This window comes from Molossus molossus, unplaced genomic scaffold (assembly GCF_014108415.1).
Source record: "Molossus molossus isolate mMolMol1 unplaced genomic scaffold, mMolMol1.p scaffold_m16_p_10, whole genome shotgun sequence".
In the NCBI taxonomy this organism is placed as follows: domain Eukaryota; kingdom Metazoa; phylum Chordata; class Mammalia; order Chiroptera; family Molossidae; genus Molossus; species Molossus molossus.
Window position 1 is genome coordinate 23,035,912 of NW_023425345.1, and position 14,020 is coordinate 23,049,931.

A 14,020-nucleotide genomic window follows, 5' to 3' on the forward strand; every position below is an offset into this window, starting at 1 on the left:
CGATGTTCTCTCTCTCTCTCCCCCTTTCTCTCTAAAATCAATTAAAAAAAAAAGATGGAGTATAACTCTTGATGTAAGTGTGAGCTGCACAATTTGACTTCCTGTCAAAGAGGACAGTATGGAAATGGAGACAAGGGTAACTTTACAGTAGATAAAACCTAACAAATACTACCACAGTAAAGTGGTTGAAGTTAACATCCTATCAGTAGTGATAAGCCATGTTGATAGTATGTACCATTCCTAAAATGTGATAATGTCAATTTATTTCTGTCATCTTCCATTGAAAACCTATAACCCAAGTACAATGATGAGAAAAGTATTAGACTACCCCCATATGGTAACAGATCACAAAATATCTGGCCAACATTCCTCAAAATTTCAAAAGTTATCAAAAACAAGCCAAAAGTGAAACACTGTAGCAGCCAAGAGGTTTCCTGAGGAGACCTGAGGACTAAATGTATTGTGATATCCTGAATAGGATTTTTAATAGAAAACGGCATTAAGTAAAAACTAAGAAAAATATATGATGTAAAAAGTGAATACAAAGTAAATGGACTTTAGTTAATAATAATGTATCAATGTTGATTTATTAATTTTGACAAATGTACCATACTAATGTAACATAATATTAGGGAAAGTTGGGTTTGGGGTACATGGCAATTTATTTAGAAATCTAAAGATTTTTATAATTTATAAATTTAATTTATTTATAAATCTATAATTATTCTAAAAGAAATTTAGAATGAAGCTTCCCTCACTTTAACCACATCCTTTGTGGCTTTAGAGCCAGCCTTCTGTTTTATTTCAATGCCACTGTTCTAACACAGAAACTCTGCTTTTGTGAGGTGATATCTCTCTTTACATTGAATTCAAAGATGGATTATTCTATTTACAGGCTGTTTGGACAGGAGCAAAACACAGAGAGATCAACCATGCAGAAGCTGAGGAAACATCCCTATCATTGTCAACACAAGTGGACATGCAGAGGTAGGAATCCATAACTCTCCATTAGACCACAGATTGTAGAGGTAGGATTTTTTGTGGGTCTTTTAATGAGAACTTTTAAGAACTTGAACTAGAGTTTATTATTCAAATAATTCATTATCTTAATTTGAAGTAATGTGCTTACATAGATGTTTCTGCACTGGATTGTATGGTCTGCTATCTCTGTAAAAACATCTAGCACACTTTCTGGCATGTAGTTATATGTTTAGAAATACTATGGGATATAATAGATCAGATTTGACTTGACTGTGTTAAAGATTGTGAAAGTGTTATAATGCTTATTTTATTGAAGCAAAGTATAAATTGTAAACGTTAACATCCGAGTTTTGTTTCATAAATTAATATAAATATAAAACTTGTATTTCAAACAGGTTTTGGGAAGGTGACTACAATACTCAATTTTATTTATGTTTCTCCATTAGATATTCATTTTTACTCTTATTCGATTATTTTGGTACCACTTATATTTTACCTTCCTGTGCCTTAATCCTACTTAATATTATCTGTGTAATTCAATCAAGATGCAAGTGAAGGTACAATACAAATTTTAGTAGAAATGTTTTGACTAATCAATTGATCAGTGAATATTCACTCACTTGTTGTAGAAATGTTAGTTTTGGAACAGAATTGTTAACATAAAAAGGATAATCAAATAAAATATATGACCTTTTATTTAGAGTCAATAAACCTGATTCTTTTTTTTAATTTAAACTTATCTTTATTGTTAAATGTATTACAGATGTTCCTCTTTTTTCCCCACTGACCCCCTCTACCCCACTTCTGCCCCTCCCCCGCCTTTCCCCACACTGCTGTCTGTGTCCATTGGTTATGCATATATGCATATAAGTTCTTTGGTTTATTTCTTCTCACCCCCCAGTCCCCCTTCCCTTGGAGGATTGTCAGTCTAGCAATTAATCTCTACTTCTTAATCCCTTCACCTTTTTCACCCATTCCCCCCCAAACCCCCTCCCATCTGGCCACCAACAAAATGTTCTCTGTATCTATGAAAATGTTTCTGTTCTGCTTGTTCATTTTGTTTGTAGATTCAATTGTTGATAGATATGTATTCATCGACATTTTGTTTGTTCATATTTTTTAATCTTTTTCTTCAAGAAGACCCTTCAACATTTAATATAATAATGGTTTGGTGGTGATGAACTCCTTTAGCTTTTCCTTGTCTGGGAAGCTCTTTATATGGCCATAAATTCTGAATGACAGCTTTGCAGGATAGAGTAATCTTGGTTGTAGGTTCTTGCTTTTCATCACTCTGAATATTTCTTGCCACTCTCTTCTGGCCTGCAAAGTTTCTTTTGAGAAATCAGCTGACAGTCTTATGGCAACTCTCTTGTAGGTAACTAACTGCTTTTCTCTTGCTGCTTTTAAGATTCTCTCTTTGTCTTGAACCTTCTGCATTTTGATGATGATGTGTCTTGGTGTGGGCCTCTTGGGGTTCATCTTGTTTGGGACTCTCTGTGCTTCCTGGACTTGTGTATTTGTTTCCTTTTCCAAGTTAGGAGACTTTTCTGCCATTATTGTTTCAAATAGGTTTTCGATTTCTTGTCCTCTCTCTTCTCCTTCTGGCAACCCCAAGATGCAAATGTTGTCATGCTTGAAGTTGTCCCAGAGGCTCCTTACACTATCCTCATTTTTTTGGATTCTTTTTTCTTTTTGCTGTTCTGGTTGGGTGTTTTTTGCTTCCTCATATTTCAAGTCAATGGTTTGCTTCTTGGCTTTACCTACTCTACTATTGACTCTGTGTAAATTATTCTTTATTTCAGTTAGTGCCTCCTTCATTTCTAACTGTGCATCCTTCATTCCTGAATAGTCCCTTTTTAAGCTCTTGAGGCCCTCACTAAGTTCACTGAGGTTCTCACTAAGTTCATTGAGCATCCTTATTAGCAGTGTTTTGAACTCAACATCTGTTAGGTTGCTTATCTCCATTTCGCTTAGTTCTGTTCCCAGAATTTTGTTCTGTTCTTTCATTTGTGACCTGTTTCTTTGTCTCCTCATTTTGGCTGCCTCCCTGTGTTTGTTTCTATGTATTACTTAACGAGAGGTATGGGACTAGCTGAGACCAGATGCTGCTTGTTTGAAAGAATTTAGGAAAACCTGAAGCAGGATCCAAGACAGGCTAATCCTATGGTCAAGCAACTGGCAACAGCTTAGGTGGGCCTGAAAGTTGGGTGGGGCACGGCCTCAGGGAGTCACCAGGGTGAGGCAAACATTTTGAGCCAGGTGGCTGGAGTCCCAGATATGGCGGCTGTCTGCCACCCCAGGGAAGGGTTCACCAAAGGAACAAAGCCTCTGACAGCACATCTGTCCAGGAGAAAGCCCCCTCCTCTCCAGCCCTCGCTTCAATGTCTAACAGCTCAGTTCTTTGCTGTATGTCTCTGGCGCCCCTCAAGCTGCTTCCCCTCTGAGCTTAGAGGGAGAGAGTCCGAGTAAGTTCCTGCGCAGGCCCTTTAAGGAACTGCCTAGGGCTCCAGCTGCCTCAGCCTCCCTGAGCCTCAGTATCCACTGGTTTTTCCAGCCAGAAGTTATGGGACTTCTTTTCCTGGCACTGGAACCCTGAGCTGGGTGCCTGGTGTGGGACGGGGACCCCTCAGTCCTCAGGGAGGACCTTCCCAGCTGAGGAATTCTCATGATTTTTATCCGCCACACGTGGGTGTGGGACCAGCCCGTCGCACCTCTGACAGTCCCCATGTAGCAGCTTCATTAATTCCGTAGCTGTAGGACTTCCACTCAGCTTGATTTCAGGCGGCTTTGAATGATGGTTGTTCTGTAGTTTATTTGTAACTTTGATGTGGTTGTGGGAGGATGTGATACCGCGTTTACCTACGCCGCCATCTTCAATAAATCTGATTCTTTAAGGATAATTAAATATATGTTCATGTCAAGGTAATTTACACAGAGATTGTAGATTTCTTCCCCCACCTTCAGATAATGCGTACCCTCAAAATTTTCATTTCTATGACATATTTTTGAGTTCATTATAAATGTCAAAATATTTCAGAAATAAAAATTAATCATTGCAGATTATCCTGAGTGCCCAAAGTGGCATAAGACTGCCCTGAGACTGGCCAGCATTGCACTGCTTACACTCATTGCTGCAGTGATAGGACTGACCATTTGGAGTAAGTACATTGAAAGCTATGTATTCAACTGTAGAGATTAACATATTTCCTTTGGAGTTCACCTTGATTTCTCTAACATTTTGAAAATAATTTTCCACATTTGCTTGATGACGTTTTACTTTATTATTTTAGTTATGTTGGTAATAAATGACACAGTTAACAATATCATTAATAATTATTAGTTTTTCCCTATACAGAGGAGGCAATAAACTAATTTATAAAATCTATTCTGCTCATAATTTTACTAAATTGGTAAATAGTGTGGGCTTAGTAGTCATAATTCTATGAATTGAAGTTTGAAGTTTTATATTTTGGTAGAATTACTTAGTTCCATGAAAGTTGATTTGGCCCTTATAAAAAACTTTCAAAAGCTTATTGGCCTTTTGGCTAATCAAATGTAAAAAAAAAGTTTGGACTCTATGCCCTCGCTGGTGTTACTCGGTGGATAGAGCATCAGCTCATGCACCAAAGGGTCAGGGGTTTGATTCCCCATCAAGGGCATGTACCTTTGTTGCAGGTTCAATTCCCGGTGTGGGAGGCAACCAATTGGTGTGTCTCTCTCATGCTGATTTCTCTCTCTCCCTTTCCCTCTGTCATTTCTACTCTCTCTAAAAAAATCAATGCTGTCTACAAGAGAACCACTTCAAAATGAATGGTACACACAGACTAAATGTAAAGGGATAGAAAAAGATAACTCATTCAAATGTAAATGAAAAAAAAGCTGGAATAGCAATACTTATATCTGACAAAATAGACCTTAAAAGAAAGACTATAATAAAAGACAAAGAAGGACTCTACACAGTGATAAAGGGAGTAACCCAACAAGAGGGTATAACCCTTGTAAACGTTTATGCAACCAACATAGGAGCACCTAAATATATTAGGCAAATCTTGATGAACATAAAGAGAGAGATTGACAGTAATATAGTCAAGTAGGGGACTTGAACACCCTAATGACATCAATAGAGTGATCTTACGGACAGAAAACAACAACAACAACAACAACAACAAAGCAATAAAAGCCTTAAATGATACACTAGAGCAGATGGATTTAATTGATATCTTTATAGCATTTCATACCAAAGCAGCAGAATATACATTCTTTTCAAGTGCACATGCAACATTTTCTAGGATAGACCTTAAAGACTTAAATGTTAGACTCAAAGCCACAAAAATCCTAGAAGAAAACATAGGCAGTAACATTTCAGACATTTCTTATAGCAATATTTTTTCTCATATATCTCCTTGGGCAAGGGAAACAGAAAAAATAAAATAAACAGTTGAGACTACATCAAACTAAAAAGTTTTTGCCCAGCAAAGGAAACCATCAACAAAATGAAAGATAGCCCACTGAATGGGAGAACATATTCACCAATGATACATCTCATAAGGGGCTAATATCCAAAATTTATAAAGAACTTATACAACTCAACACCAAACAAAACAAACAATCCATTAAAAAATGGGCAAAGCTGTCTACCTGCTCTCTCTCTATGAGTCTGTTTTTATTTTTCTTGGTAGTTCACTTTGTTCATTAAGTTCCACACATGAGTGAAATCATATGGTTCTTGTCTTTCTCTGACAGGCTTATTTCACTTAGCATAATGTTCTCCAGGCACACAGCTCTAGTGGCTGGGGGTGGTGGGGGGTGGTGGAGGGATTGGGCAACAAAGAAAAAAAAGAGAAAACTCAGGGACATGGGCAACAATGTGGCGATTGCAGGGGTGGGGGTGCAGGTGGAAGAGGGCAGAGAGGGGATAAATTGTGATGGAAAAAAAAAAAATAAGCAAAGGCTGTGAATAGACAACTCTCCCAAGAGGACATACAGAGGGCCAAGAGACATATGAAAAGATGCTCAATAACACTAATCATAAGGAAAATTCAAATTAAAACCACAATGAGATATCATCTTACACCTGTCAGAATGGCTTTTATCAATAAATCAAACAAGTGTTAATGAAAATGTAGAGAAATGGGAACCCTTTTGTGTACTGTGCAGATTGGTGTAGCCACTCCGGAAAGCAATATGGAGTTACCCGAAAAAGTTAAAAATGAAACTGACTTATGATCAATGATTCTACTTCTGGGAATATATCTGTAGAAACCCAAAACACTAATTTGAAAGAATAAAAGTACCCCTATGTTCATTGCAGCATTGTTTACAATAGCCAAGATACAGAAGCAGTCTAAGTACACATCAATAGATGAGTGGATAAAAAAAATCAGTGGAAATCTTACCTTTTGAGACAGCATGGATGGACCTGGAGAATATTAAGCTAAGTGAAATAAGCCAATCAGGGAAAGACAAATATCATATGATTTTACATATATGTGTAATCTAATGAACAAAATAAACTAACAAACAAAATAGAAACAAACACATAAATATAAAGCACAGACTGACAGCTGTCAGAGGGAGACATTAGGGGCCTGGTGATAAAAGTGAAGGCATTAAGCAAAAAAAAAAAAAACAACCCTCATAGACAGACAATAGTATGGCTATTACCAGAGAAAAACAGGAGGTAGGAGACCATAAAGGGGGGATAAATGGTGATGGAAGGAGATTTGACTTGGGGTGGTGAATACATGATACAATATACAGATGATGTATTGTAGAATTGTATTCCTGAAACCTATATAATTTTATTAACCAATGTCACCCCAATAAATTCAATGAAAAGAGATATTTTTCTTAAATAAGCTCTACATTAATAAGATATGTATAATTATATCTGTTATTATTTCTGTTTGTTGTGATCTTCTACATGTTAGGAGTTTGGATACACATTTTTATACATCATCTTTTAGCCCTACAAGAACTCTAAGTTTGTTAAGCATTCCCCCTTTTTATATATGAAGGAACTGAGAAACAGAGCATCTTCATAACCAGTTCCAGATCACAAAGAATTCTAACCTATCATAGTGAACAGATGCACATGTAAATATATTTTAACCTTACTTAGATATTTGTTTTATTTGTTTCTACTTACTTTTTTATAAGTAGAAATCTATCTGTAAGTTACCTGTCCTTTGTCAAATTAGAGGGTTGAAATGCTATAAACAACAGTTTGTGCGTTCACTTACAGTTCCATTTGAATGGATAAATAAAAGGTACAGTGTTATAGTTGTACAAATCTAATTGGCATTACTCCTTTTCTTTATTTTAGTAAGTCGCCCAAACATACATTCCTTCAGTGATAATCACAGCGTGAAGATGTTTGGTAATGAGAATGGAGCCAGAGATTGCGATTGTATGAATACTCTTCCCAGGCAAATACTGGGCACTACAAACTTCACAAGTAAGTGATTTTGTGATTTTATTTCATTATGTTGTAGGGGAGAAAAATCTTTCCCTCTGCTCTGTGAAGTTTCAAACCTGAGGGACTGTGAATAAAACTGACAAAAGAACAATTTACAGAAGAAAAAAGTTTATGTGCACACCAGAAATAACAAAAGTGATATGCTAATATATCTAATTTAGGACAGAAAAGGAGGAGTAAGTAAGAAATGACTTCCATGGGAAAACACTTTTCTTTAGAAAAGGCAAGTTCTTTCTTTTTGAAAGAACAAACTTGAGAAAGTTTGTGACAGTGTCTGTTTATGCAAGTGAAAATAGTTTTTCCCTCTTCTTCATGGCTATACAATCCCCCCAGAGAGAGGGCTTATGGTGAGTTTGCTCTCAGTCTTTTCCTGAGAATGAATCACCCCAAAAACAAATTTATGGCAGCCTCATTTCTCAGAATTTTTGCATTGAGTCAGGTAAGAGTAATTCAGAGGAGCATCTGCTGAATCTCAAATGTCTTCAGCTTCAAATAATTCTTATACCAAAATGAAATATTTGCATCTGGTATATTCAGATACTCTTCAGTATTTTGAAGATGATTTTTTAAATTTCAGTTCTTTTCCTCCAATCCTGCTTCCAGTTAATCTGTTCAGGCTCACTGCTCACATGTGCTGGTGAGTGTAGGAGGTGAAGTGTGGGTTAATGATGATATGACAATAGTTACTTGATGACAGTAGAGTCATAGTCCTCAAATATCGATTTGATTTGATAGAAAGTAATCTAGATAATATATTAAATCAAGCTTACGAATACATTAAAGGGCCTGGCCAGTGTGGCTCACTGGTTGAGCATCGACCCATGCGCCATGACATAAGGTCATTGGTTTGATTTCTGGTCAGGGCAAATGCCTAGGTTGTGGGTCCAGTCCCCAGTGGGGGGGGAGGGGCGTGCAGGAGGTGGCCAATCGATGTTTTCTCTTATCAATGTTTCTATCTTTTTCTTCCTCTCCCTTCCTCTTTCTCTAAAATCAATAAATAAAAACTATTAAAAAAAACATACATTAAAGGTTAGAATGTAATAGCTGCATGAACATTTAAAACGAAATCAATTTTTCAGGAAATTGTGCATAGAAACTTAAGGAACAAGTTCATTGTCTTCCATCGTTCGAGATGATTTGGTGGAAAACTGTGAGGTGCATTGGCATACAATAGTGTTGTTGATATAATTGCCCTTTACTCTACTACCCAAGGACATTATACTAGCATTTTAAAGTGCCTATTTCTATCCATTAGATGCCACATCTGTACTTTAATAATCACTGTTTTGGGACTTATTATTCGTCTTAATGTGTGATAGAATGTTTTAGATCATTCTTTGGAAATTATAATGTCAAAGATTTAATTGTAAGATATTTGGAGATCACAATGTTTCATGAAGAAGGGAGTTTTTAGTAGATACCTATTTTTTCTCAATGCTGTAGCCATCAGGATCTTTGTAAAATGCAGATCAGGGCCAGGACATACTGAGAGAGACATACTGAGGACATTACCGAAGACATACTGAGAGAGAGAGAGAGAGAGACAGAGACAGAGACAGAGACAGAGACAGAGACAGAGACAGAGATTTGTTGCCTTCCATACATACCCCGACTGGGGATCAATCCCCCGCAACCCAGGTATGTGTCCTGAACCGGAAATTGAACCAGCAATCTTTCAGTGCGTGGGAAGACAACCAACAGAGCCACTCTAGTCTGCCATGGGCTTCTTTATTGCTGTAGTATGTGAAATTCAGGCAAATAAAAGGAAGAGTATAGTGAATAATGCATGTTTTATTGTAGAGGCTAAGTGCTGTCATCGCAAAGGGCGTATAACAAGAAACCCCCGAATAAGCATGAGAGTTTAAAGTCATTTATTTTTGTCAATAATTTATGATACTGCATATCAGCAAAACTAAAATTTTTCTTTAGCTTTTATGTCAAATATTGTTGGATAATTTTCCTGGGCAATGCAGATAAAGCCTAGTTTATTAATACACGACTTCAATGACCACTTTGTTGTTATTACTTATAGAATAAAATATCTTGGAAAGACAGTTGTAAAGAATCAGAATACTTTGCCAATTAAAAACAAAAACTTAATATGTAATTTTTTCCGAAATAATACAATTTCTCACACAGTCTCTCAAAAAGCTTCTATAGTCCCTAATGGTAACAACTAACTTTTGTAAAGTATCTTATAGTTTATATTTTCATAAGATACTATAAAGTTTCTTATAGTTTATAAACATATCAGATAAGTTTTTATACAAATTAGTAGATATTTTAAAAATAATATGAAATATTTAAGATATAAAATTTTAATAGAATACATACCTACTGTTCAGCTTTTAATATAAAAAATTGTTAGTTCAGTTGATACCTGTATATGCTCATTTCTGAGTATAGGTTTATTTTAATGTCTATTTCAAGTTTTTCCTTTTTACAAAGATGAGTCTGGTGGCCATTGAGTCATATAGATGCTGGGGTCGTGTTGAACACTTTGCTTTACAAAGTTTCTAATACAGTGTTTTATGAAATGCATTCTTCTGCATTTGAAAAGGACTCTGAAAATGGGGACTCTTTTTATTCCCCCCACAGCAGTTTCTTCTGATGCCATTCAGGCAATCTATTTTACTTTGAATTTCCCTATGTCCTACCACTTACTAGTTATATGATCTTGAATAAGTCACTTAACCTTTAGTTTTTCAGTTTATTCTTTACTTAACCTTAACCTTAGTGTCTTTATTTAGAAAATACAGAACATGGAATTAATAATTTCAGGGGCTTCATAAGTTTCTTATAAGAAAAAACATTTCACATATTCATGTGCATAAAAAATTTAGAAAATTGGCATGTAGTAATGACTCAAGTAACAATAAATATTTCTTGTATTTATCTCTTCTAAAGACTATCAATCAGCAGAAGTGGAGTTTATTTCTTAAAAGTGGGAAAATATTTACTTTTAAGGAAACAGTTATCATAATTAGTGTAAAAACTGTTTGTTTGTTTGTTTTTTTGATATTCAAACCTTGTTCTCATTCTTACTTCTTCCTATTTTTTCATTTCAGCAAACCCTAGACTAAACTTATGCCCTAAAGACTGGGTGCAGGAGAAAGGGAAATGCTATAACTTTTTTAAAACTTTTAAATCATGGATTGATAGCCAAATATTCTGTTTACAAATGAAAGCACATCTCTTGATGATCCAAGACACGGTTGAACTGGTAAGAACTAATTTACTATGAAAATTAGCCTTTTCAAAACTGAAAGAAATAGGTATATTTTACAATCCAAGAATTATAGTACTAATAATTACTGCCATTTATTGATTTCCTGCCATATGGTAGGCATGTTACAAATGTTATATAAGTTAGTGCTCACAATAACCTATGCCATAGGTGGTATTTTCCCCTTTTTCATAAGAAGAATCTACAGAACTTGACAATGTATGTATACTTGTCTATTTTACCCCCTAAGTAAATTGTAAAGCTAGGATAACCTATGCCATCCTTCCACATTACTTCTTGGAGAGAAAGATAGAAACTCTTTGAGGTACTCTCAAAAGCATTACCAATATATGGCAATATTCCTAGTATCTTGGGTAGGAAGTACAGGTTCTTCCACTTGAGTTGTGAGAAGTTTCACCATAGGCACCAGTTTCTACAAGGCTGCATTTTGGTAGACAAAGCAATCCATACATAGCTGTTGCTCCTTTAGGCAGTCTTATTCATTCCTATTTTTGCTTCACATCTTCCTCGCACCCTTCTTAAGAGTTTCCTGCATAGGGAGATACATATCAAAACCTTTTAAAGCCTGGAAAAGAGTCAGAAGAGTCTGTTTTGAGAGGTATAACTCAGTTGATTTCCTCTGGATCCCCTTTTACAGGATTTCATACAAAATAGTATACAAGATGGAATCTACTATTGGATTGGATTGAACATTACACACCCACAAAAAACATGGACCTGGCTGGATGGCACCCCATTAAATCCACAGTTGTGAGTGTTTGTCATTTGAGTACCATTGAGGAAATATAAAAGCTCAGCAGCCAATCCCTACGAGGGTGTTCCTGAAACTCTTAGATAGATAATTGATTCTTACAGATTGAAGACTCTGATCTTTGTTAATGTGTGTGTAGGAAATTTTTCCTTAGAGAAATGAAGGCCCAAAGGTAAGTTATTTTTATATTTGGACTTTGTTTCAGTATACCTATAATGCTAGAGATATAAATAGAATGTTGTAGTCAATATAAAATTCTCTATATTTAAATTCTCATAAAATGTTTCTTAAAGGTTTCTAGAATAATCCTTATTTTGGTGAGTAGGAGGATTCTAATGCATAATACAAGAGGTTATTTGACTCTTAAAATTCTGTTACCTCAATAAATAATATCGGTACTTGTTATATACACCTCAAGCATTTCTGCTTAAATTCCATGGGTGAAAGCACTGAATCTTTGGGGGATTATTTACCAATCTTCCCAAAATACAGGCAGAAGGTCCAGGGGGGAGGATTCAAGGTAACATTTTCTAATCTCAGTATCAAGTTTCTAGGAATGATCAAAAGTTAAACTTCTTGATTAAAATTTTAATTTTGATTTTTAAAATTAAAATTTTTATTTTTGTGGTGGCTTTCAAAGAGGTGTGAAGTTAACAAAAAACAAGTAAGAAGACATGCAGACGTGCTGGAGTGATATAGCAGGCACATGGGGCTAGCTGAGGGGCAGTAAAAAATGCTCTGAAACAGAAAGTCATTCTATAAATGAACATTATTACTCAGAGACTATTTACAATATTTCTTTATAAATTTACACTTTATAACCACCAATGCCATATTCTCTGCACACCATAAGCACTAAATTAATTTAAACCTTTCATCTACAATTATTTCTAATAGAAATCTTATAACCATGTTTTTAAAGTTATGTCTCTCAGCTTACTTGCAAACTTTACTTAGAGTTCTTAATTTCTAAGCTGCTTTAAAATTGAGATTAAAAAACATTTTTTTAGGAGCCTTGTGACTTATTTGTCTAAGACATAAAACATTAATTTAAACATCATGGAGAAACAGAATTAAAAGGGTGTGTTAAGGGTGAAGGATTTGAGTACCCATGTGTACACATATACACAGACATTTTCTTGTTGAGATATCTGTGTGAGATTAAAAAATTTAAAAGGAGAGAGGCTATCTCCCCTATTTTTCCTCTAACTCTTACTTCTTCTTCTGATCCTATCTGGGCTACTGTTGCCATCTTCAGCATGTGAAATCTAGATGTACCAAAGAGCACTCTTTCTTAAGATATTATATTGCAAGGAGGCTCATTATATACAAAGAGTGAGGAAAGATTTTTGAAAGGTGTGCCATTTGGGATTTAAGTCTGGAAGATGAAAAGGTTAATAGCTTGATTTATTTTATAGACAACTGGTTTAATATTTTTGAAAACCACATATATTTTTGGATGTGCTGATACTTCTAAACCTTGAAATAGTAAATATGATGTCTTATGCTGTAGAATTGGTATCATTCAATTATTGCAGATATTCAAAAGATTGAATCAGAAATTTTTGAAGTAACAAAGTGAATTTTTCTCCAAAAATGACAGGATTGGACACATAAATGTTTGGGCTGCTATAACAAAATACCACAGACTGGGTAGTTTATAAACCTCAGAAATTCATTTTTCACAGTTCTAGAGGGTGGGAGTCCAAGGTCAAGCTGTTGCCATGGTCATGCTTTGATGAGGGCTCATTTCCGGTTTGCAGCTGGAGCCTTCTGACCACATCTTCACAGGTAGAAGGGGCTGGGAACCTCTCTGTACTCTCTTTTGTAAGGAACATATCCCATTCCTGAGAGTGTCACCCCGTGACCTAATCACCCTCAAAAGCCCCACCTGCTGATGCTATCACATTGGGTATTAGGATTTTAACATATACATTTGGGGAAACACATAAGTTCAGACCATTGCACACAGTTTGAGAAACAGAACTTTGTATTCATCTTACATATAATAAGGTGAGGAATCTTCCTCCAAATTTTACAAATTATATTTGTATAGTCATCGTAGCCAGTGTGCACCCTCACAAATTAAACTCTCTTGAAGGCCCCACTTCTTAATACTATTATTTTTAGGGGTTAAAGCATTCAGACAATGGCAATCCTCTAAGATCTTTATTTCCATATGATCATGTGGCATTGGAAAACCAGTATTTCTTATACACATGTTTATTCCACACGGTATTTCTATTTACAAATCATCATCTTTGGTTAAAAAGCTATTTGGAACAATGTCTTCATTAAATAAGTCTTTGTTTAATGTGCATTTCTTATCTGAACATTACAATGTCTTAGCTCTCCAGTTTGGAGAGTAGGGCGTTCTTTCTAAGAAAAGAGAAAACAAACTAGACAACATTGTGCTTTCAGCACAGTGAGGACCGTGTTGCCTTTCATCCACAGATTTCAAGTCAAGGGCGCAGCTGAAGACCCTGTCTGTGCTATGATAACAAAGAAGGGTGTTTTTTCTGAAAAATGTTATATTCATAGTTACTGGATTTGTCAAATGTGA

At 35.6% G+C, this 14,020-nt stretch overlaps 1 protein-coding gene across 1 annotated transcript; it reads left to right on the forward strand.

Annotated features, from left to right (window-relative positions):
• Positions 1-856: 856 nt before the first annotated feature.
• LOC118624751 (killer cell lectin-like receptor subfamily F member 1) lies at positions 857-14,020 on the forward strand. The gene is made up of 6 exons (XM_036253230.1): positions 857-987; positions 4,041-4,139; positions 7,307-7,438; positions 10,528-10,682; positions 11,344-11,456; positions 13,912-14,020. The coding sequence occupies exons 1-6, from the start codon at positions 876-878 to the stop codon at positions 14,018-14,020; spliced, it is 720 nt and encodes a 239-aa protein (XP_036109123.1). The 5' UTR covers positions 857-875.